Raw genomic sequence first — 25,381 nt, 5'->3', positions numbered from 1 at the left:
TGCTGGAGGGATCTGGATGGAAAAAGAGGGGGAGCTGGTAAAAACCCCTGGGTAATTACAGAAAAAACATGGGGTTACCTGCACTGTACACTTTTTTTTTTTTATCTGCTAGGTTGTCCCAGACATCTAATAATAAAGTTGCGGCCTGATTAAACCCATATCAAATGTCTCCTGTACTACTTTAGGTATAGCCAAACAAGCTGTATGATGTGTCATGGGAGACAAGGATTTAGATCTCTCACTCAGTAGGTTGCAGGAGTTCAGGCTGGAGGAATGTGACTACATATACTCCTTCTGATGACCCATTGATGTAGAAGGTTTAATGATTAGTGTCATCCTCATGTGGGCTTTATTTAACAGCTGTGATAGAAGGAAGAGGACAATTTCTGTATGGGACTTATTGTTATATTGGGTGGTGTGATGAGTGTTTGATTAACTAACAATTAAAATGATCAGATTTCTGTCCTTTTTGACTATTCATTGTATACTTAAATACTGTTTTATATTATTTATACAGAAACAATTTGTTATAGTCACAGACTCTGTTAAAGTCTTTGTCTATTGTTTGTTCAATGATTATATGATTAAATTTCATAAGAAATGCCATTGGCATGTAGACAACCATTTATTTTCGGTTTGAATGTATAAAGGAGTCATACTTCCTAAAATTGTGCCTGATGAAATGTTGCTCTGAGACCACCATTTTTATATGTTCCACGTTCCAACTCAAATTATAGGTGTTTGTAGAAATGGCATTATCCCTATTGTTATAGAAAGATATAATTAGGAGATTTCTCTGAGCTTCCCAAATCAGAATGTAACATATTTGTCTTTTTACTATTTGTTCAAAATCAAAGATGAAAATGTGCCTCTTTCATCTCACTACTTACTCCACTAGATATGACTTTGGATCCATACGCTACAACACACACTATATCTAATGAATGCAGCAAATTCCTCCTTGCATCCTGATTTATGCATCAGAGATGCCCTAAATTCTATGGCAAAATGGGAATTATGTGGCAATGTTGTTCTATTACAAAATTATTTAATAACTTGTGTGGCTCCTAAAATAGAGGAGCAAAATGCAGTGGTAAAGTGGGTTGAAGTGCTGTCTTTAAGGCAGAGAAGGAAACCTTTATAGGGCTGTTATCAAAGCCTTACCAGTGGAAAGCTGGGCTTTGTGGGGCTTATCAGATCTGCAAAAGGAGAGTCTTTATAGACTGAAAAAAGACTTGTGGCACCTTATGCTCAAATAAATTTGTTAGTCTCTAAGGTGCCACAAGTACTCTTGTTCTTTTTGCGGATACAGACTAACACGGCTGCTACTCTGAAACTTGTCTTTGTAGACTGAGACTAGCTGGAAGCTATGCAGTGACATGAGACAGCAGTATGGAGGAAGCTGGGAGAGGCTTCCAAAAGGAGGTAGCTGTCAAGTGGGGCTGCTAAGTGGTACAGGAATGAAGCTCCAACTTGCAAAGCCAAGGAGCTACCCATGTTGGCTACGTTTTTCTGCTACACTACTCCGGAGGCACACAAGAATTAGGTAGTTCTGCACCTGCATGGCTTATGAGACTTCCATACCAGTGACCTCTTCTTGCAAGGTTCCTGCTATTACTTCTAAGGCCATGTGTCAGACTTTTCTGGCCTCATACTGCTACATGCTGTTTCTGCTCCCTGGTCTCGCAAATGGCCACATGCTCAGGATGCATCTGATTGCCATATTTGAGGTTGGAAAGGAATTCCCCCGAGGTCAGGTTCGGCAGAGACCCCAGGAGGCTTTTGCTCTTAAAATCATAGGTGGTCAAGCTGAGGAATTGGAAGATGCAAAATGTTGGTTGTATGTAGCACAGAGAGACGTGTGATGTCTTTGCAAATGTAACATATATGGCCATTTGTGCAGTCACACAATTGTGTTGTAATGTAATAATTGGAGATATACCAATCTCCTAGAACTGGAAGGGACCTTGAAAGGTTATCAAGTCCAGCCCCCTGCCTTCACTAGCAGGACCAAGTACTGATTTTTGCCCCAGATTCCTAAGTGGCTAAGGATTGAACTCACAACCCTGGGTTTAGCAGGCCAATGCTCAAACCACTGAGCTATCCGTCCCTCTATAAATAAGAGTCCTGGATATACCAGCTTGATTTTGGGGAAGAGACACTTTAGCAAATATGACCTATATGGTGCCTTAAGGTTAAAATACTTTATCCACACTATTGTTTGGAATAGTTCAGGATTTTTTCAGAGTACTTCAGAGGTCTTGTTTGATTCCTACAAATTTTTGCAGGCTCCTGTAGAAAGATGGAAATGCATAGGCACTCTGCATGAGCTTTCTCATACACCACAGATGGCAACTGTCATATAATTATGGCAGATGCCTTGATTCAGTGTCCACTTAATACACACTCATATGACACAGCCTGTAGCTCTCTAGGTTATCCAACTAGGCACCATAGTGGTACAGTCTTCCCTATTGCATGTAGGGTGCAGTTACTTTTCAGATTGACACAAGTCATGTAGAACACTGACCTTCTGGCTACATTTTCTCTCTTTATGTGTACTGTTTTGAAAAAAAATATTTTGGCAATACTGTATGAGAAAATAGACCTTTCCTTCTCTTTTCCAAGCTGCCAAATAATTTTGTAATATTAAAGAACTGTGATCTGAATGGTAACTTTTTAATGTCGATGTTAAGCATAGACTAAAAAGAGCTCTCTATTCAGAAGAAGCACATTAATATACATAGCATGCCAGTGTGGAACTGGGAAAAGAACAATTTTATTTTAGTTAGTAAAATCTCCTCCTGATCTTAACAAAACATTTACTCTAGTGCAACATATTGCAGTCACTATTTAATACATTTGTCTTTTAATGTTTATATTCTTTGCACAAGGCACTTAAGAGTCCTGTACCTAATCTTTTCTGCACACACATCCCAGTGTTTGCACAATCTTCTGTGCGTTTCCTTGGGACTGCTCTTAGTTCAGTATTCCACTCTGCCAACATTGAAAACCCATGAATTTCTAAGAGTGCTTTGTAGAACTACAGTGCATTTAAAATATAGCGTCTGCATACAGTAATGAGGAAAGCACTTACTTTTCTCTATATGAGCAGGGCTGCCTGGGGGGTGGGGGGGAAGTGGGGCAATTTGCCCCAAGCCCCGGACCCAGGAGGGGCCCCCACAAGAATATAGTATTCTATAGTATTGCAACTTTTTTTTAAGGGAAGGGCCCCCCTAAAATTGCTTTGCCCCAGATCCCCTGAATCCTCTGGGCAGCCCTGCATATGAGCAATGCACAACTGGCACTACGAATTCAGACAAAACCGAACACCCTTGCCCCGCCCACTTCCTCGCATCTCTGCCCCTGTCCTCTCCCTTCCCTGAGGCCCCATCCCCCGCTCACTCCATTCCCCCCTCCCTCTGTCGCTTATGCTCCCCCACCTTCACTCACTTGCTCTGGGACGGAGTTTAGGTGTGGGAGGGGGCTCAGGGCTGTGGCAGAAGGTTGGGGCCTGGGAGCAGATGAGGGGTGCGGGCTCTGGGCAGTGCTTACCTTGGGCAGCTCCCTGAAAGTGGTGACATGTCCCTTGGCTCCTAGGTGCGGGGGCAGCAAGGTGACTCTGCGCACTGCCCCTGTCTGTAGACGCTGCCCTCACAGCTCCCATTGGCTGTGGTTCATGGCCAATGGGAGCTGCGGAACCAGTGCTCAAGGTGGGAGCAGCATGCGGAGGCCCCCTGGTTGTCCCTCTACCTAAGAGCCAAGTGACATTTTGCTGCTTCCAGGGAGTCATGCAGAGCCAGGTAGGGAGCCTGCCTTAGCCCCGCTGTACTGCCAACCAGACTTTTAACGGCCCGGTCAGCAATGCTGACCGGAGCCTCCAGGGTCCCTTTCTGACCGGGTGTTATGGTCGAAAACTGGACACCTGGTAACCCTATTTATGGTACTTACCCCAAGTCAATTCTACAAGGTATTGACAAAGCCTAGTGAATAATGTAACTTATTACCAGCATTTCTCCATGTCTGAATACCTATTGGCAGTTATGTTTCAGTTAAGGGCTCTTGTGTCTGGTCCCTTTCCCATTTAGTCTGATAAATCTCAGAATCTGTTGAATTTTAGAACATGGTTCAAAGCTCAGCTGCTTTCCCAGCTCTTTCCTTGAGGGTAGCAGTGGGAACAAGTGGCACAGGTCAATATATTTGTTTGACTCTAGGGTGAAGTTTATTGCGGGGGAAAAAAGTTAAAACTGATATTTGAAGTTTGTTAGAAATTTTACATGTATCTGGAGATGTTTACAATAACTTATTGTTATAAATTTGTAGCTATGTCTTCAGTTAGAGTAAATAATTGTCAGTTCATTGACTCAGAGCTATGCCAATTTAGATCAGCTGAAAATTTGGCTTCTTGTTCAGCAGAGTAAGAACTCCTAGAACGGGCAGGGTTCAGAAGATTGCACATGTGAATTAATATGTATGGATGGGGAAAGGATACAGAAGGATTAGATGCAGTAGTATTAACCAAAGAGAGGGGTAGAGAATGAAAGTAAAAAGTATAGGGAAAAAAAGTGAATGAATGGAAATGAGGAGGATGGGGGAGAGTTTGTCTAGTGAGAGCTATAACCTTTAGTTCCTCTTTAGATTAAGAAATTAGTGAGCAGAAGGCAAACAAGAGGTTTAAAGGTCAAACTGATTAAAAGATAAGCTGCATTATAAAAGGAAAGAACAAGCATAGTTGGACAAATCAAGTCTGGCTTTGAAAAGAGTCCATCTGAGATCTGGAAAAAATAAAATAGATAGTCTGATACTAGCTATAGAAAGAAAATTATTTTTGATTTACATAATTATTTCCCTCCGTCAGTCACACTCCACTTTTCATTGTATCAGTGTTTTAAAATGTCAAACTATTTACTGTAGATTTGTTTTGAAACACTATTTTAACCATGCAAAATAAAAATATATTACATTATACAGTGTTTTGTCTCTTTCTGTGGAAATCATTTTCACTTCAAGCACAATTTTATTTTAATAAATATTATATATTCATAGATTTTATGGCTAGAAGGGTTTGTTATGATCATTTAGTCTGAGCTCCTGCATAACACAGGCCTAGAATTTTGCCCATGTTGACAATGGTGCTTTCAAAGTCACAGATGGAAAAATGATGGTTCTTTGAGTGATTGTTCATGTCCATTCCAAGCAGGTGTGTGAGCACTGTGTGCACGCCAGCCAGAAGATTTTCCCCTAGCAGCGCCATAGGGTCAGCCTGTGTGCCCCCTGGAGTGGCACCTCCATGGCACCCTATATAGGGGCCCGCCGACCCTCCATCCCCTCAGTTCTTTCTTATCGCTGGTGACGGCTAGCTGGAACTTTGCTCACTCTCGCAGCAAGCCTAGCAGTGTCTCTATTAAGTGTATATAGTTCATATTTTCTCATAGTTTAGAGTTAGTGTTAGTTGTAAGATAGTTAATAGCTGTTGGGGGGGGCTTCCCCCCCACCGTAATCATTGCTCCGTCCCGGATCCCCAGGGTTTAAACTCTGCGTGGACTGCAGGAAGTTTATGCCGAAGAGTGACCCGCACTCTTCCTGCTTGTGGTGCCTCGGGGAGAGCCACCAAAGAGACCGGTGTAGTATCTGCAAGGGGTTTTGTCCCTGGACTCTTAAGGGTGGAGAGTAGAGACTTAGAGTGCTCCTGATGTAGGTGGCCTTATGGCCACACTTGGACCCCGAGCCTGCCGACCTGGCGCCCAGCACCTCATCCTCGGTGCGCAGCACTCCGGCACCATTAGGAGGAGAGGAGGCCCGGTCTAAGAACTCTTAAGTCCCAGCACCGGAGAGATTCGGGACATAGAAAATTGGCCTCCATGTGGCACCGATCACCTTCGCCGGTGCCTGCAAAAAAGAAGAGGCCGGTGAGGGGCCAATCACCCCACCAGGACCTTAAAAGGCTGGCGGCGTCCACAAGTGTTGTGGGACAAGCCGTGCCACAGCCGCATCCTCCCAAGGTCCCGTTGACTCCTGCCCCAATGGGGGTGCAGTTGAGTCTGGACCTGTCTAGGTCCCTGGACCTCAGCGAGGATGTGCGCCTCCCATCGAATTGAGCTGATTTTATACATTTTGACTGATCTAAATGAAAATATTTTACCATTGTTAACAGTTAATAAAGGGCAGAAAATTGATATACAACAGATTAATGGCTGTGAAATAGAAAGTAAAATGAATGTAGGTAGAAAATTAACCTTACCAATAGAACTTAAGTGCCCAGTAAAGTATATAATGAATCAAACAGCATATATGGAAAAATATAAGTTACATTTGTAAACGTTATTTCATTGTATAAGACTCTTACATTACTAGTAACAAGGGATGGTTATGAGCTAAGAAGTAAATCTGGATTCAAGTTTATATTTCCTCCAAGTTTGGGGGGTTTGGATCCATCCTTCTCTTTCTACTAGAGCTACTCAGAAAAGAAATTAAACTTTTTATTAAGACAAAGTTACAATAAAATATTAATACAACTATATTGCATGTTACTTATTACTTATTCAGGATCAGGTTAGTATTCAAAGAACCTAACTAAAGATTCTGGCTTACTGGCTGGGGATTTCTCCTCCTCTAACTATATTAAAAAGGGTGACCAAAGTTCTAAATACGTGTAATCTTTTTGGCACTTCTCTTGTGCATGCACTTGGTGTGAAAGCTTTTCCAATAGAAGGAGAGTCCATATTTTAGCATGCCACAATTCCATAGAAATGACATTTTTCCAATAATGTGCAGTGCAGAGTCTTGCTGCTAACATTAAAAAAGAAATTAACTGCATTTAAAATGCAGTTGAATATTTTTTGATAGAACTGTTTTCCATCACAATGTGCAGTTTCATTAAAACTAAAATGCTCTGCAGGAGCATGGCTGTTTCAACAAAATTCTGAAAGAAAAAAATCAAAATAAATCATTTATATTTTCTTGTTTTGTTTTAAGGTGAAAATGTTTCATTTAGACTACGATTTTGATTCATTTAGACTTTTATATTATATTAAAATGTTTGTTATATTTAATCTGTATTTAATATTTTATGACATTATTATGTTTCAACATTATTGAAATGAAATGTTTTAACATCAAAACATTTAAATCTACATCAAAATTTTTCAGAATTTTCAATCTACAGTGTATTTTGGAATTTCAGCATTTTGTTGCAATTCAGAAGAAAAACAAACTTCAAAATAGTGGACTTTCCTGTTTTCTGACCAGCTCTAATTTCTACCCTATCTCTACTAATGGTGAGAATATGATTTTTATTTTGACAGAGTCTCTTTAAATCTGTAAAATACTCTGTGGTAGTTTGTTTGGGATGCGCTGTACAAAATAAACTTGTATTGCATAATCACTAAAAATTTAAAGATTTGAAATACTGGAAAGCATGACTCCTCATATTTCAGGATGATCAGGTGCCCTGTGTATTCCCAGCACCTGTTGTTGTTCTTGAAAACAATTTATTTCAGAAATAAAGAATCAAGAAACTGAGATTATAGAAAGACGATTTTTTTCCAGTTAAAGTGCTATACTCCTTTGATCTGCAGCACACCCATCATTTTTTTAACGCCTTCTCTAAGATCTGGTCCACACTTAAAAATTAGATTGCTCTAGCTACATTGTTCAGATCTGACACAGATCTGAGTGCCATAATTAGGTTGACCTAACCTCTGGTGTAGATGTGGCTAGGTTAATGGAAGAACTCCTCTTGGATGTAGCTAATGCCTCTCAGAGAGATGAATTAAATACATTGATAGAAAATTGCTTTCATCAATGTAGGTAGCATCTACACTGCAGCACTACGATGCCATAGCTGAAGTGTCTTAGCTATGCCACTATAGTGGTTGTACAGTAGATATGGCCTAAGGATGCAATTCTGCAATACTGAATAACTCCTGAGGGATTCTGACTAGAGCTGGTTTAAAAAAAAATTTGGAGAATAATAAATTCACCAAAAAATGCAGTTTCAAGGAGACCAAAACTATTTACAAATTCAGGTCAAATTTAGTGAATAGTTTTGGTTGCTTAAAAAATTAGGGGGGAAAATTAGAAAAAGTTAAAATGGTTTGATCTGACATTATCAAAATGAGCCATTTTGACATTTAATTTCAAAATGAACCATTTTGCTTTGAAAATGTTGATTCAACCTGAACAATTTTGTTTTGTTTTTATTTTGGTGAGAAAAACTGAAAAATGTCAGTTTTGGTTTTTGGTTTGGCCATTGAATGAAAAAATCAGTTATTCACTCAGCACTAATTCTGACAACTCTCCTCTGAGTTCAATATGAGTGGAGATGCTCAATATGTTGTAGGAGTGGGTCCTATGCTGCTGATTTTCCGGGAAGGCTGTTTGCTGAAAATGAAGTATCTGTTCCAAAGATATATTTCAGTACCAATTTTGAGTACTGATGGCCCTGGTTGAGCTCTCCCAGCTGGACACTCACCAGGCTACTGTGTTTGGGTCCCCATATCTTGGATCTATGTTCTCTTCACTGCCTGAGACTGAGCAGAGTCCAGGCACTGCCTCTGGCTTTAGGTCTCCAGGCACATTCTTGAGGTGCAGATCTTTTGTCTCTCATTCCCTTCTGAGTATTGAGACTCCATGGTCCAACTCCTTAGGCCCCGTGACTAGTGCCAGCTCCCCCAGACTCCTGAGCACACCTGTCCCAGAACGCCAACCTTATGGTTACTCTGGTGTACAGTTTACTTTTTCAGGGACATGTGATAGTTGAAGGACTTAACACAAAGGCTTTACAAAGCTTTCAAAATTAGTCACTCTTTACTTTAGGTACTGCAAGAAATATATAAATCCAGACAAAAACAATAAGAGGTCCATATGCCATTCCCTGCCTCGCTTTCCTCACCATTCTGGAGTGTTCTTCAGAACTGGAACTGTATCTTTCTGGGCTCCAGCTCCCCATTCTGGGACTCCACTTCTCCAGGTCAGGCTTTTCTTTCCAGTCATGGAATCTGTCCTCTCTCTTCTCTAGCCAGCTTCCTTGGACTTTGGCTGTTCTCGCCATCAGAAATGTACCCTCTCCTTCCAAAAGCTTGTGTCTTTGTTCCTCCCGAGAGTCCTTCCTCTGACTTCTCTTCACCCCAGTTCCCCCCAAGTCTCTCAAGCGCCAGTTTTTAAAACCCAGTGCTAATACCAGATCTTTTTGTTGCTTTTGGAAAAATTCTACTCCTTCAAACCTCAGCCCTTTGCGCAAAAGCTGGAGAAAACTGGTTCTCCTAACTTCAGCCAGCCTAATGTCCTAAGATGCTCCCATTTGAGTGGATGACTATCAAGATTTAATAACTGTCTATTGTTCCTGGTCTGGGAGATACATGGCACAGAAATGGTCAATTACACATACACTGAGGCATTCAATGACACAGCAATTTAATCAAATCAACCAGAATTCATATATTGTTCATAGATAGAGATGGTATTTCAGCACGTTCATTCCCTGATGATGAATTACACCAATTGTGTAATCTACTGTGTCATTGGCTTGGCTCCTGAAGCTAAATTGGAGCCAGGTGTACAGCTCAGGACTTTCTTGAACTTTGATGACTTGCTGATCTCTTAGTGCTAAGTGTGTACAAGTAATATAAATGAGTTGCCTTTTTTTTTTTAAACAACCTCAGAGATCATTACAGTTTTAATATGTTCAGGTGGTGCTTCAAAGAACTCTTTGTTATTTTGCACAGCTAATTCTAGGTAGATCTATGTGATCTTTCAAATGAAAAAATCTCAATTAAGCCCTTTTGGGGGGAAAAGTTTACAAGGATAAAGTTTGAACTTGCTGTATTTCTAAATATGAATGTGTTTTATATCTTCTGTGTAGTTTTTTTTCATTAAAGCACTAGTGTGTAAAATAGACATGTACAAGTTGTCATTAAATATTATTTAACATACACAACAAATCTGTTAACCAGATAAAGGTGAATTATAGTTTGAAGAAGATTAAATCTCCAAAAGAACATTAAACAGGTTTAAATTCTACAAGAAGTTTTTTATTCAAGTTTCTTTTGTTCACTTGAGGAAAAGGATCCAGTAATCATGGCTTGACATATTTGATTGTAGTATAGAATTTTCTTTTCAGTAATCGGCTTTGAAAGCCATGAAATAGTCAGTGGTAAATATGTTAATCTCTCAAAATGTGTGAACAGTTTAAAAAAAAAACCCCTCTGATCTAGTTTGCACTGTTGTGACCTGAATAACAGGATAATGTGCTTAAGCAGCTTATTTATTCTTCAGTGCCTTTTTGAAAAAGAGAAGTTGCACAATAGTTTGCCATTCACAGCTTAGAAATGACAACTGTTCTTTTCAGTTGTTGAATGCTTAATTATTTTCTCTCCTATCTGTATTTCACCATACATTACTCCAACCAGGACTTTAAAGGAATTTTTTGGTTGTTCCTTGCTGAACTGTAACACTTTTGTGAAGAAGTATGCACTGAGCTGTAAAAGAATTTCAAGCTCTCAGAAAAGTTGTACAGGCTTTCAACCAAGATGTATTGCTGAATTAACTGCCTGTGCTTATAAGACTCTACCCAAACTGAAAACCCTAAAGAGCCCTGTGGACATAAAGTTAATTACATTTTTAAGGGTGCCTCATTAACATTCTGCAAAGGTGTGTGTGTTTGTGTGTTGTGATCATACAAGCATGATTAGGCTGACACTATTTGTTGATTCCCTTATATTAGTTATTGGTCTGTGGACACCAGCAAGTGTACCAGATACAGTGGTGGTGAGGGAGCAAAGGGAGCTTGAAAACAGTGTCTGAAGGCTGCGCTAAAGCTTAACTACACAATTAAGGATTTGTCAGCATTTATGCTGTATATCTTGATTTTCATGGATTTATAGTTCAGCAAAAGTTGGCTTCAATCTGAAAACCTGGCAAATTGTCTCAATCTGGCTATGAAATATTTTGAAACACTTCATTTAACTTGGTTTGACAATTTCAATATTAGAGACATGAAAAAATAAACTTTTTTACAGAGCTCTGGATAGAACAAACATAACTGCTTTTGGAAAAAAGTATTTTCCTTCAGTAGATATTTTAAAAATTGCCAATCATAATGCATGCTGGTGGTGGAGGAGGATGAGGCATATGAGTTACTGAAATTTTGAAAGGGGATAAACAACACATGCTGGATAACTATATAGGGCCACGTTGTGGCCTGGCAGAGGTGGTGGTGCAGGGCTGTAAGGAGGCACACAGCTATTAATCTGGGAGAGGAAACACAATCTGGAGAGCCACTATGACCCCCTTATCATGCAGGATAATTGGAGGGTTGAGAACGGGTGGAACCAAAGCTTCGCCACCTACCGCATGTCAGTCTAGCTGTATCTACATGCTAAGGAACTAGTGCTGTGCTGGCTATAGGCCTGGCACAGTTTTTCCCTCTTGGGAGCAGCAGAGGGACTGATAGGAAGACACTCTTCCAGACTGCTACAAGCACATTGCAAAAACACTCTGTCCCTTGCGTTAAGCTCGTTGCAAAGCCATGGTTGAGTCCATAGTGTGAATTCTATATATTGTGTCTTATGCATATCATGGTTATGCAAATATCGTAGTCTTCAGTGAGTATTTCTGCTCTTTAATAAAAAAAAAAAAAAGCAGCAGTGGTCTTAATGGAATGCGCGGCAGAGGCAGAGCACTTCCTACACAACTTTAAAAATACTGTGCAGCGTTCTGCAGCAAATTTACGTAGGCTTCAGTTGAGCAAAGCAGTTAAACAAGCTCCTAGAATACTGCAAATATTGAGATAAAGTTATCTAAGGCAAATGACAAGTTTTTCAAATAAAGTGTATTGACTGTATAGTAAGTTGGAAAAATCTCCTCTGTAAATAATGGTGCGCAGTAGTTAGAAGTTCATTTAATCAATGCTTAATAACTGATTAAATCTGAGAACTCATGAATTGAAGATACACATTCTCAATGTAGTTGAATGCCTATAGGTAAAATACTGGAAACACTGATTTATAATGGAAATAGCAGCATATACTTAAAACTGACTCTGAGCACCATTAGAATTACAAACTAACCACTTGGGGTTATCTAAGCTAGTCTGACTAATAGGTATGGTTTATTACTATTTGATTTAATATGGAGAAATTATTTTCCTGTTTCGTTTTTATAAACCTAGATATTAAGTGTTATGTTGTCTTTATTCTGCATATGCAGTGTTCATTTTTGTCACTGTGGTAATGTTTATAAATTGAGCTTGTTACATAGGCTTGTCAGAGTTCAGTTTTTTATAATTTTGACATGTACAATTGTTTATTTTTAAGCATTTTTTTCAATATTTATCCATTTATATTTATACAGTTTTAGGAAATTATTGGGGGATAGATTCATAGACTTTAAGGTCAGAAGGGACCATTATGATCTTCTAGTCTGACCTCCTGCACAACGCAGGCCACAGAGTCTCACCCACCCACTCCTATACCAAATCCCTGACCTATGTCTGAGCTATTGAAGTCTTCAACTTGTGGTTTAAAGACTTCAGGGTGCAGAGAATCCTCCAGCAAGTGACCTGTGCCGCACACTGCAGAGGAAGGCGAAAAAACCCCAGGGCCTCTGCTAATCTGCCCTGGAGGAAAATTCCTTCCCGACCCCAAATATAGCGATCAGCTAAACCCTGAGCATGTGGGCAAGAATCGTCAGCCAGACACCCAGGAAAGAATAGGCAATAGGGGGATCAGAAAATTATTTAATGACAGTAAACCTTGTGTTTCAAAAAGTTAAAGCTTTATAAACATTAAAACACAAATTGTGAACATCACATTTCAAAATATATAAAGCAAATACCCTTAAAACCAAACTCTGAAGAAGTTCTCAAGCAGCATTTTTTTTACTTTACCTATCTGTACATTTCAGTTATTATTGATGGAATTTTTTTGTCAGTTTGTGTGTGTTTAGTGAAATCTCTGTTTACTGACATTTACCAATAAAAAATTAATCCTTCCAAACCTAATCATACGGTTCCTTGTTTTTGAATCTGTGGTGGTGTTTTTCCTCGAGATTTCTCTTAAATGAGAAGTCACATCAATTATATTAAATTAAGCCATCACTTAATATGCTGGCAATGCGATCTGATTTTTCTGGTAAACTGTCATTATCTAGCTATCAAAATTGTTTTGAGATTGTAGATCTCAATTCATACTTAAAAGCTTTTATTCACAATATGTTGTTTTTATTGATAGTAAAAAAAATGTTTCTATTATGGTCATGCCCAAAGACTTCTATCAAGATTAGGGCTCTGTTGGGCTGTACAAACATAAATATGAAAAAATCCTTTTCCTGGGGAGAGAGGTGTCTTTTACAGTCTTGAGAGACAAAACAGATAAAAGTCAAGGAATGGGGTTATAATACAAGCAAATGAGTATGGTGAAGAATTAGTGCAACCTTGTTAGTTGCATGACTTATTGTTTGGGTTTTATTTCTGTGTGTTTTGTTTTTTAATTAGGCTAGAGGTATGGCGAAGTATGGGAACATTAGTAAGATTGAGGGAGAAGGGAAAGAGGAACAGTCACAGCTCATCACCTGCCTGGCTGTGATCAGCAGGGTGTGTTCTTTAGGTAACACAACAGAGAGTCTTCAGGAATGATTTTAGGGAGAAGATGACTTGCGAGTAATGGTAAGAGTTCCATGTAAAGTGGTTCCATGTAAAGAGCTCACACAAGAAGCCATGTACAATAAAAGCAACAAGTTGTATCGGTCCTACAGAACCAAGGAACTATACTGAATATTCTTGAGCACCATCTGTGGGCACTTTATCTATTAACTATTTATAGAGAGAAACAGGGAGAGAGAAGAATCTTGTAACAGGTGGTAAGGACTGGGAATGTTGGCAGAGTCAAGGTGGAGGCTGGTATCATAAGTTACTAAATTTGATAGGATGGGAATAGATAAGCTGTGATGGGCCTTAAAAGATAAAAACAATAAACTTGTGTTTGATGCAAAGGCAAAGAGGGAGCCAGTGAATGGATTGAAATAAGGGGATTGATGTGGTTAGAGTGATGAACTAGGAAGATGATCTTGGCAGCAGATTTTAAATGGACTTGAAGGGAGGAAGGTTGCAGTAGTTAAGGCCAGAAAGAAGGTCTTGCCACAGTCAAAACACAAAATGTTGCAGACTTGGATGAGAGTTTTAGCTGTGTAAGCAAAGGAAAGTCCTTATCTTAGAACTGTGTAAGAAGCAGCAACAAGATTTAGACGTTGTCTGAATGTGTGGGTCTAGAGAAGGCTGAGTCAAAAATGGCACCCAAATTATAGGCTTGGATCACTGGGAAGGGTGGTAGAGTAGTCGAAAGTGATAGAGAAAAGTGGGAGAAGGAAGGGCTTTGACAGAAAAGATCAAGAACTCAGTTTTGGCCATATTGAATTTGAGATGTTGACTTGACATCCACAAAAACAGGTATCAGAAAGACAGACTGAAATGCTGGATTGGACTGAGGAAGACAGCTTGTCAGTGGAGAGAGAGATTTGAGTCACCAGCATAAAGACAGGAGTCTCAGCTATTTCTGAAGTTGAGTACCTAGAGAGAGAGAGTGTAGAAAGAGAAGCAGGGGACCAAAGATGGAGCCTAGGGCAATACCCACTGAAAAGTGGAGAGGGGGCCAGCAACAACCCTCCAAACAACATACTGAAGGAGCAACAAGACAGGTAGAAGGAGAGTCATAAGACAGAGGTATGAATGCCAGTGGAGAAACAGAGATTCAAGATGTAGGTTGTGTTTGATAGTGTCAAAAGCTGCTGTGAAGTCAAGGAGAATGAGAATGGAATGCAGGTGGTAAGATTAGTTCAATGACTAATCTGTTCCCTTCTGCACTGAGCAAAGTAGCTTAAATTCTGTGTAATTTGTATAATTTCCTCATCCTCTTGATCCTTGAGGCTGCCATTTAACTACTGAACTTTTATCAGACAATAAAAGAGCTTCCTTTGAATGTAATGATAATTTTTTTTAACTGGTACCCAACTGACCTTTACACAACTTCAGTGCAAAATAGCATCAGCTAGCCCCAAATAATTCAGTTTCCATGAACATTTCAGAAAGGCATTTGAAATTAGTCTCTCAAAGACCCACAAAAACAGATGCTGTGATCAGGTAATCCCACAGTGCCCAGCATGAAAGCATTCTCAACAGAAGGCCCACAGCAGATCAGGATGAGCCGAAGCCCCAATTGTGTTCAGATTGGTGTGTTAAAATATCCTATAGTACCAGAATGGACGAACATCCTGGCACTTCTCATAGATCGGTTGGAGGCAAAAGAAGGTGTGACAAAGTCAATCCTGACAAATATAAGAGAGTGGTGGAAGGCAAATATATCAGCCCTAGAATGGTGAAGACCTTGTTCCCTATGAGCTGAAAAAAGTTTACCATGGGTTAACTAGAGACACCTGAGGCCAGTTAAGGGCTACCAGTGACCTTTAAAAACCCTTCTTCTGATGGGAAAGAGGAGGACAAAAATGGGAGACAAGCTGCAGCAGGGGTAATGGCGGCAGCAGCAGCAGGAAGGAATGGTTGTCTCCCTTCCCTATAGGGAAAGAAACTAAGGTAACAGCTGTTTGGAGGGAGGACTGGTGACTAGGAGCCAACATAGTAGGGTAATACCCTGTAGAGGGGGCAGGGAAAAGTATTTTTGTTCGCATTATGAGTTTGGGGAGGAGGGAGTGTTTTTGCTTAAGAGAATTTCTAGGGTCCATCCTGAGGCCCACCATGTAAATAAGGAAAAATAAAACCAGAGTGAAGAAAAAAATATTCTGGAACCAGACTGGTTTACTCCAGGCCCCCGACCACCCAAGGCAGAAACGCTGAGGCTGATGAAATGAAGGAGGTTACCTGTCACAAAGGAAAGAACAGAGTAAGGTGATCAGGAGAGAACAAACTGAGGGGTACTGATAGTGAGATAGGGGGAATGAGAAAGGGAGTCAGATACACCAGGGTAGGGTGCAAGTGTCTGAGATGAAACTGATATCAGAAGAAGAGGAAAGAATTTGCCAAGTTAGCTATGTTGCAGGTACTGTGTTCCTGAAACACCTCATCCTCATTAGTTAGCTGTGAATAGATGTATGACAAAATATTTTGCTGCAGCAGAATGTATTAATTTTGGTCAAAAATTGGCTGAATAATTTATCCAAACCCAAATCTTGATACACATCTAAAAAGTATGTACATTTCCTATAACCAAGTTTATTAAAGAAATAAATGCTTCTTGTAACTGAATATTTCTCTTGCATATTAAAGCAGTTTTTCATATAGCAAGAGAAATGATTTAACATAGTTCTTTTTATAAAGCTGAATAAGGACTCATGTTTTTTCTTTCTAGAAAGTTTTGACCATGACATTTTGCTACTTTTTGCCTAAAATAAGAATTCCTGAGCAGTGAACTTGTGAACATAAAAAGTTAGTGTTAGCTCATCTAAAAACCAAAGCAGGAGAGGCATAAAAAAGAAGCAATTACTGGCAGATGGCACAGCCGCAGACTGGCTAACAGTTTTTGAACTCAATTTATACCAGGAATCCAAATGACGGGACTGAGCATCTTGAAACCATGTTTATATGGACTGGTGCCATAGCAAGACAAATCATACCTCTTACAGAAACTAAAGAGCCAAGAGTCTGTGACAGATCTGTAATAATACGGAAATATAAGTCTGTATTACTGGTAGTTTGGTCTTTTTTTTTTAATGACAACATAGCTACCAGAACATAAAATGTGATATGCTGCCTCTGAAATACACTGTTCATTGAACAAGAATAATCCAAAACCACACTTTTAGCTTAGTTTAGTAGTGGGCAAGGCTGCACATGGTTACTCTCTGTGGAATGGATCCTGTGCATGCTGGTACTCCTACGTTATAATCTAAAACACTGTATGAAACCTTGATATATGAAAAGCAAATGTTATGAGGAAAACCAATATTTGCCTTTTTATGCACCGCCTTGGTATTCTGTAAACTAAGAAGTATTAAAAAAAAAAAGAATGTGGTTTATAATAGGGTCCTGACTTATTTCCATCAGTACTAGACATTGTGAAACCTGACTTAAACCTTTACTTCTTCACTTGGGAATGACACAGATTCATTCCATTGCCCACATGATACAGTCGAGTATTTCTTTAATCTCTTTGTTGGAGTCCTTCAGTCTTTACATGCTGATGGATAAATGGTTATTTATTCCATTAATACTCAAACACTGTATTGTGTTCTCTCTCTCTCTCCTTGTTTTAATTTGACTGTAAACAACTGTAACTTGTTTTATTAATAATTCATACTTTCTTTAACAGGAGTTACTAAAAGATCCCTTATATATTGGACTGAGGCACAAAAGAGTCAGGGGTCAAGCTTATAATGACCTTCTTGATGAATTCATGCAAGCTGTGACTTTCAGGTAAGCAGTATATTTGTTTTATTCACACACCTGAATTCCACTGAACTTCAGTCTAGGGGAGAAAGTATCCCAGTCGTTTTTTGTTTTTTTTTAAAGTGGGGTGGAAAGGAAATGGGGAAATTGTTGGAGTTTTGTTTTTCACTTCCTATGTATATTATTTTTAAGATTTGATCCATTATGTCAACTTTTTCTTAAATACTGAGTTGTGAATTCATTAAATTTTTGTTGTAAAATTACTAACCTTATTTCAAGTAAGCTTTAGAGGTGTGCTAACCAGTTCTGGTCTTTCAAGGTTTTGATTGAGGCATTAGATTGCAGCCTAACAACTCCCCCACCTCTTAATTTCAATCTTTGACACTATAATGAGATCTGAACTGATCTGCTGTACTCTGAGGCTTGTCTATTTCTTGTGCCTAGAGTGCACCATGTGTATTTGAAATCTCAGAACTATTCAGATTTTGCAAGGTGTAGAAGAATCTGTCGAGTACTCACGTGGAAAGAAAGGGGTGTCTCCAGGAGCTTCTGCAGTGAGGCCTGGCAGAAAGATTGTCAGACCTCTGGCATGTGGTGTCATAGTTTCAAAGAGATAAATTAAGGTGTGAGAAATACTGGGGTACAAATTTACTGATTCAGTCCAGTCTTGGGAAATGATTATTTGTCCCAAACTTGTTCAGCTTGAACCCAGGAGACATGTTTTGGGGTTTCCTTAGATTACTTTCTCTCTCCATCCAGGAGAGAGAGGATATATTCATTTCTGTTGTTGAACAGTACCTGCAATCGACACTCAGAAAGTGTACTAAATTAATTCAAACAAACAAAAGCTACCAGAGATCAGACAATATAGCGAAAAAATGGAACTTTAGCTAATCGCCTATAGACTTTTTATAGGCTCCAACAAGGTAATGTTTTAGCTGTGATTTTACTGCATGGTACAAACAGAGGCAGTGCACCACAGCAGGTGTTGGCTAGTGTGTCTTCATGGGCTCTACAAAGGGAAAAAAAAGTAAGTTTTTAGTTATGTTTGTGCTAAATGCCCCTTGGTTGGTTAGTGGAGTCATTCCGCACATTTTGCTGAATTGCAGTACATAAGGTTTTTGTAGTTTACCATTAGCATGTGAAATATTATGTAAAGCTGATGTACTATTATCAAGTAAATCCTCATATACTACGCTTAGTAATGTAAGCATGGTGGAGCCTATCAAGCAAGTGTGGGTGTTTTTGACTGTTATATAATGTAAATAGTAAAGAAAATGTGGCAAAACTCCCCTTACTCTATACAATTTTCACAGGAATGTTTTAAAAAATATAAATTTTGATCTTGAAGTACTATATATGGGCAGCAATGGATGTAAGTCTATAATGGATCCAGATCCACCAAAACGTTGCCCCCCACTTCCCTTTAACTAACCAGAAAGCTAGTTAAATGAGCAATGTATACCAGCATGGGGCTTGTGCAGCTCTTGCCTTTCTTCCTTTCCCTCTGGTGCTGTAATTGTGACCTAATGGCTTCAGAAGAGGTATCTTGGGCCTAAGGTGCATCTTCTTCCTATGTAGTGCATCTGTTATGGACTGACTTGATGCTTTATTTGAGGCCCTTCCAAAGCAGGATGAACTTCCAAGGATCCTGTCTTAATCACTGTATACAGGCCTATCCTATCCTAACTTAGCTCTTCTTTTTCTTTTTTCCTACAGAAAGTCATTGATTTTTATAACTAGGATTTGGAATATAATTTTGTAATTCTCAATTATCAAATAATGATTTCTGAAATTTACCCAGAATAATTTCTGGTTATTAAACAGTTGGAAGTCTAGTGTTCGTTTGGGTTTACGTACCAAAAACTTGTTAACAGTACTGTTAATGCTCAAAATCTCGGTCTTCACTGAGTGAGTCTTCCTGTACCAGTTCAAGACATTGTAAATATAAGCACTCACTGGCTCTGTCAGAGACAGTACCATTGACTCCAGCTCCTCTGGAGCCATCAAGTCCAGTGCCTTTGTCTTTACTGGACCCTGGATGTACAGATGATCCCAACCATCTCAGTACCGTCGGCTCCAGCAGCAGTGCAAGCACTGACAATAGGTGGCTTGGCAGAATCTGACTTTTTTAATATAATTTTGACAGATAATGTATATGTTTATTAAGCATTTTTTATTTTTATCTATTTAAATTTTCACAGTTACGAGCAATTATGGGGTGGGGGAAGGTCAGACATTAATTATTGAAAGACAGTAGGCACTGAAATTAAAAAAGTTAAAGCTATCAAAATGCTACCCCTACTCCAGCTCCACTAATGCTGGGATCACAACATGTTTTATAAATGTTAAGGTGGGACTCTAATAAGTTCCCAAGCAGCATTTTTATTACTTTGCTTATCTGTAAATTTTTATTTGTATTGGTAGAAATATTTTCTCATTGGTTTGTGTATCTACAGTTGTTTATCAACATTTATAAATAAAGATCTTATCCTTCCAAGCCTAATGGAGGACTAACCTGTCTCAGTGCCTTGACTCATCAAACCTTCATGGCTGCAAGGGCTCCCTTTACCAGACTCTCCACTACTACTAATGGTGTATTATTTACCACTATGGGTCTTTGGCACTGTTGGTCCTGTTAGTACAGTCAATGAACCTGGCACTGTCAATGCAGACGCTTCTGGCATGGTTGGCACCAACAGTGTTTTCAGCATACCTAATGCAGCCAGCACCATAAGCAACTCTGCTGAGGTCAGCTTTGCCAGCATGATCAGCACCACTGGAGTCTTCAGCGTCATTGATGCCGTTGGCTTCAACCCTGCTGGCACTGCATCAGCATTTAGACCTCTTCATCCCATACTGCTGTATACAGACCCCAGGGTGTCTCCCACATCAAGAGCTCCACCAACCCAACAGGAATGACCCCGCCACTTCCTGAGAAATAATACATTTCCTCTTCAAGCTGAATCTGAGAAGCACATGTCACCACCCCAGTCTTTCAGATCACCTTGTACACGTCATAACAGAGATTCAGGTTTTAAGGACTGTGGATGGTTTTCCTACAAGGAAGCCCCAAAATAGTGCCCTCCACATGGGCACTCAAATTGTGCAGTACTCTGCATGGCCATACTGGTGGTTGCCCATACCAAGGGATTTGAGACTTCCATCAGAATCTAATACCAGAAGGAGGTCCCCTTTTCCAGTCCACGAAACCTCTCACCAGGCTACCCTGACAGTTTCTTTTCTCATGGTTTGAACCATATTGAGCACCCCTGGATGTCCCTCAATACACTTCTTCCTCATCTCCAGATGAAACTGAGTCCTCAATCTCCAGAGGACTTTAAGGTCTTCCTGGACTTAATGAGAAACAGGACCACTTCTTTAGGAGAATAGGTGGAACTTGTTCAAGAAAATCTGCACAGTATCATCAATATTTTACAAATCCCTGCTCCAGGAAGGGTTGCCCTTCCCATCAACAAATCTTTGTTGAAGCTATCGAAAATGGTTTGGCAGACTCCAACCTCTATACCACCTGCAGCAAGAGATTGGACAGATGCTACCAATTTAATCCAAAGGACTTTGATTATTTTTTCACACATCTACTCCCTGACTTGGAGTCCTCCTGGCGGTCCTCCAGTTTCATCCCAAAGCCACTCCTAAAGAAAAGGAGCTCAAGAGACTGGATATGTATGACAGAAAAGCTTGATCCACAGTACAGCTACTCTGCAAATGAGGGTGGCTAACTATCCAGATTTCCTTGTCAAATATAATTTTATTAACTTAGCTAATGCTGTAAAATTTTTAGACAAACTACTAGAGGAGTATAGGGAACAGTCTATGGCTCTTGTCTCACAGCAAAAACATCCCTCCAGGCAGCTATTGATGCAATTGTTATGCTTCACAATTGATGGCCACTGCCATTGGTGTGACATGTTCTTTTGGCTGCAGGCATCCGGAATTCTGAAGCAGCTGCAAAATAGAATAAAGAACTTGCCTTTTGAGGGATTTATGCTTTCTCTGAAAAGACTGATGCCGCCATTCATACCCTGAAAGTCTCCCAAGCAACTCCTGAGATCTTGACGAATCTTCTACAAATCACATTTCCAGCAGAGATTCCAGGGCTCTGCTTAAGAGCAATGTCGGCCTTCTTGACATTGCCAAATGGCTTTATCTCAATCAGGCCCTTCTCACCAGACGTTGACAGCCTCCTGAGCAGTCGTCATCACTGCCTCCTCAAGGGCAGCATACCAATCTCAACACCTCCCACCCTTTGGACAACAACTGTCACTCTTTCCAGTGTTTGGAATAAAATAACATTGAACACATCCTTGCTCAGGACTACGAAGGAGAGAGATATTATCCAGTTCATCTCTTCCCTTTCCCCAACCCACTATCCCTGTCCCTTTTTTTCATATTTGCCATTAGATCCAGAAGCAGATCAGTCTTTCAGCTGTCAATGTGAGAAAAGAAAAGCAGAATTGGATAACTGAAAAAGCAGATAGTCATGATTTGTCAATGATCAAACATTTTGTATAAATTCCTTTTGATAACCAAAGATTCCTCACACATCTCAAAGAACCTCAGTTACTGCACAGGGTGAGTAACTTTCTCTTCACTACCAACCTGAACAACAAATGTAAGAGGTTTAGTTCCATGGTGGGCTACCGTCCTGGTTCCTTAAGAGATGCATTTCTCCTCCCGTGGACCAATCCTCTGCTATATGAGTTTCCTCTAGTTCCTCTCATCCCAAGGGTACCTAGGAAGATGAAAAGAGACAAAACTAATTTAATCTTCATGGAACCAGCCTTGCTAATGCAGTACTAGTTCACGGACTTACACCAGCTTTCAATCAGACCGCCTTTAACTTTACCCCTAGTTGAGGACCTCCTGTCTCAGAATCAGGAAAGGTGTCTGCATCCTAATCTTGCTGCCTCACTGTGTGGATGAATTCTGGTTAAATGCTTGTGAAAAAAATTGTTCTGAACACCAGGAAAGATTCCACTAGAGCCACATATGCAGCTAAGTGGGAGAGATTTTTCTATCTGGGCATGATGGTGGTATTTATCACCCTATAGAGCAGACATTAACCATATACTGGATTACTTACTGAATTTTAATTCATCTGGCCTTTCAGTTAGCTCTGTGAAAGTTCACCTGGCTTCCATACCTGCAGTTCATCCACCAACAGAGGGATTTTCTGTTTTCTCTCACCTTGTGGTATCTGGATTTCTGAAAGGCCTAATTAATGTCTACCATCCAGTATCTGACTAAGTGCCATCTTGGGACTTGAATCTAGCTCTGTCATGTTTAATACCCCTCCCCTTTGACTGTAGCAACAATGTCACATGTTCCTTCTCACAACCACGTTTCTTGACAATTAACAATATTCATGTTTACATAACATTTGTCCAGAAAAATCCAAATGATTTACAATCTTGGTAAATATGTGCATGCATAAGTACACACACACACACACACACCCCTACCTCTAACTAGCAATTGCTTCAGCCTTCACTGAAATGCAGCCATTTCCATGACAGAAGAGCAGCTTGAACAATGTACGGCAGCACCCCAAAACAGTTGTGCAGTATGGGTGAGGTAAAATAACAATGGGGCGGAATGTTCAAGAAATCCGATTACAGTTTATTATAATGTAACTGGTCTATGTAATTCCTGTTTTCTTTCTGGGTTATCCTGCCTAAGTTTAAAAATTCAGTGTTAATATGAGAATAAATAAAGACAGTCTGGTTTTGGTAAGTATAAGAGGAAATGCTATTTTCTGGTTCTCACATTGCTACTGTTAATAAGTTATGCCACAGAAGAGGGGAATGGTAAAGGCAAATAAAAAAAAATTATTTTTCTTTGGGAAGTACTGTTCTTCTGGACTTATTTATATTGATTTAAAGGTTATTCTTTCATTTAACACATATATTAGGTAATGATTGGCAGGGTAATTGAGGCCAGGGGAGAAAAGAAATTTGGGTGCCTAGACATCATCTTGATTTCATTGCACTGATAACCAACAGATGTGATGGGGGTAATATAATATTCTAAATATGGGGACTTCTTTAGTCATTTGACTACTTTACTTAACTAAAATTTGTACAGAGTGGACCTGGTCCAGAAATGTGATGAGAACTCCCAATGAGGATTATTCAGACCCTTTTAATCTAGTACCTTTTATGTTTATTGCTTGGTTATGGCCGCATTTTGTATTGTGTGTCAGTAGTTCTCAAACTTTAGCAACACGAGGACCCCCATTTTGGTTTAAAATTTTTTGTGGACCCCCCGCTCAGCCTCAGGACCCCCCGCTCAGCTCTCCCCGCTCAGCCTCAGGCCCAGCCCCCACTCCACCCCTTCCTCCACTACCCTACATCCCCTGAATTTTAAGGACCTAAATGCTTTATTATTTCTGCATGTGAGGAATCTTTGGTTATCAAAAGGAATTTATACAAAATGTTTGATCATTGACAAATCATGACTATCTGCTTTTTCAGTTATCCAATTCTGCTTTTCTTTTCTCACATTGACAGCTGAAAGACTGATCTGCTTCTGGATCTAATGGCAAATATGAAAAAAGCAGAACTATTGGAGCGTAGAAAAGTAGGGAAGTGCCATAAATTAAAGGCTTTTCCCAGGACTTTGATGGTAACAGTATGTCATGAAAATCACATGACCCGATAAAAGTATGAGAATTGGCAGGCCATTATATTTATTTATTTGACTGAAACTACTGAAGTTCCTATTGGTACCAACGAACTCTATTTAGCACCAGGCAGTTTATCATTTACTACTTGTACATATGAAAAGTGGTATATTTGAAATATTCCTTTAGCATACTTAATTATGTTATAGGGTATGCTGCTTTTTCAGAAATAAAGGAAGGCTTTGTTCTTTTCTTGCATGAAAAGTTTGCTGGAAATGTTGGCATGTCTACTGAAAGGAAAAGCAGCAAATTATGAGTCAGTAAAACAGAGCTGAGAAAGAAACAGAACATGCTCTTCCAACTATGCCTGTTGTGCATCATCCATCAAAGTTCTTTCTGTTTAGCATGAGTCCAAGTCCACTTTCTAAAGTTAGTCTTTGTTTGTTTTCTTTTTCTGTACTTCTGTTGCAGCATATCTGTTGATATTATTATGCTGTGTATACTTTAGATATATACACATAGAATATGCATGTGGAATGCAAGTATTTATAAGACTCCTTTTCAACTGTGGCTAGTTCTACAGACTAATTGCAGACAACTACATAATCAATAGAGTAATGTCAAATAAGGTTCCTTCAAATCTGTCTGCCGAAAGGGCATATCTGTACCTGCCCCCACCTTCTTTTGTTTGTCTTTTTTAAATTTAAAAATAAAAGAAGAAAAAATATAAAACACGTAAAGGAAGGAAATTAAAGGTCTTTTTAGCTAAATTTTTCAGCGAAACAAGACTTTCTTTTACAGATTGACAGAGCATCACATTTAATTATATCACTGCCTGTGTATTCAAAAAGACAATGCCTTCTGGAAACCAAGTCAGATTAAGATATAGTCTCCTAAAGTATAATACTGCAAACCAAAAAAATAAAGCTCCTCTATAGTTTTCTATTAATGTTATTTATTTAAAAGTTCATATTTTAAAAATTTTACATGTCTACTCCCTACAAAAAGATTCTGGTAGGATATTTAGTGCAGTATCCTTATGAGCTGAAACTAATGCAACATAGATATTTTCCAGATGTGTTTAGGCAGAAACATATATCTGGATTTTTGTTGGCACATATGCAGTGAACAGCTTTAGTCTTTTTTTCTCATTGCCAGAAGCTGCCCTCTCTGTGGGCATGTGCTGTAATTTCCCTGGACATCACCAGCTGTTTCTTCCTCTGGTGCCAACATGGTAAAAGTGAATCATTTTGGAAAAAATATTTTGGATGGAAGGAATGCCTTATAATCTGAGAAAAATGGACAAATATCTTCACCATTGAAGAACATGACTCAAACTGGAA

General features: G+C 39.4%; 1 protein-coding gene across 1 annotated transcript in view; it reads left to right on the top strand.

The window, feature by feature from the left end:
* The window catches only part of ME1 (malic enzyme 1), a 359,661-nt gene that overhangs the window by 175,986 nt on the left and 158,294 nt on the right, over window positions 1–25,381 (top strand). The window contains exon 6 of the mRNA XM_045009647.1: window positions 17,316–17,419. Within this exon, the coding sequence (XP_044865582.1) occupies window positions 17,316–17,419 (104 nt within the window). The remainder of the gene's footprint in view (window positions 1–17,315; window positions 17,420–25,381) is intronic.

Source organism: Mauremys mutica, chromosome 3 (genome assembly GCF_020497125.1).
Source record: "Mauremys mutica isolate MM-2020 ecotype Southern chromosome 3, ASM2049712v1, whole genome shotgun sequence".
NCBI lineage: Eukaryota > Metazoa > Chordata > Testudines > Geoemydidae > Mauremys > Mauremys mutica.
The sequence above is the reverse complement of the archived record's forward strand: the minus strand, read 5'-3'. Positions and strand labels throughout refer to the sequence as shown.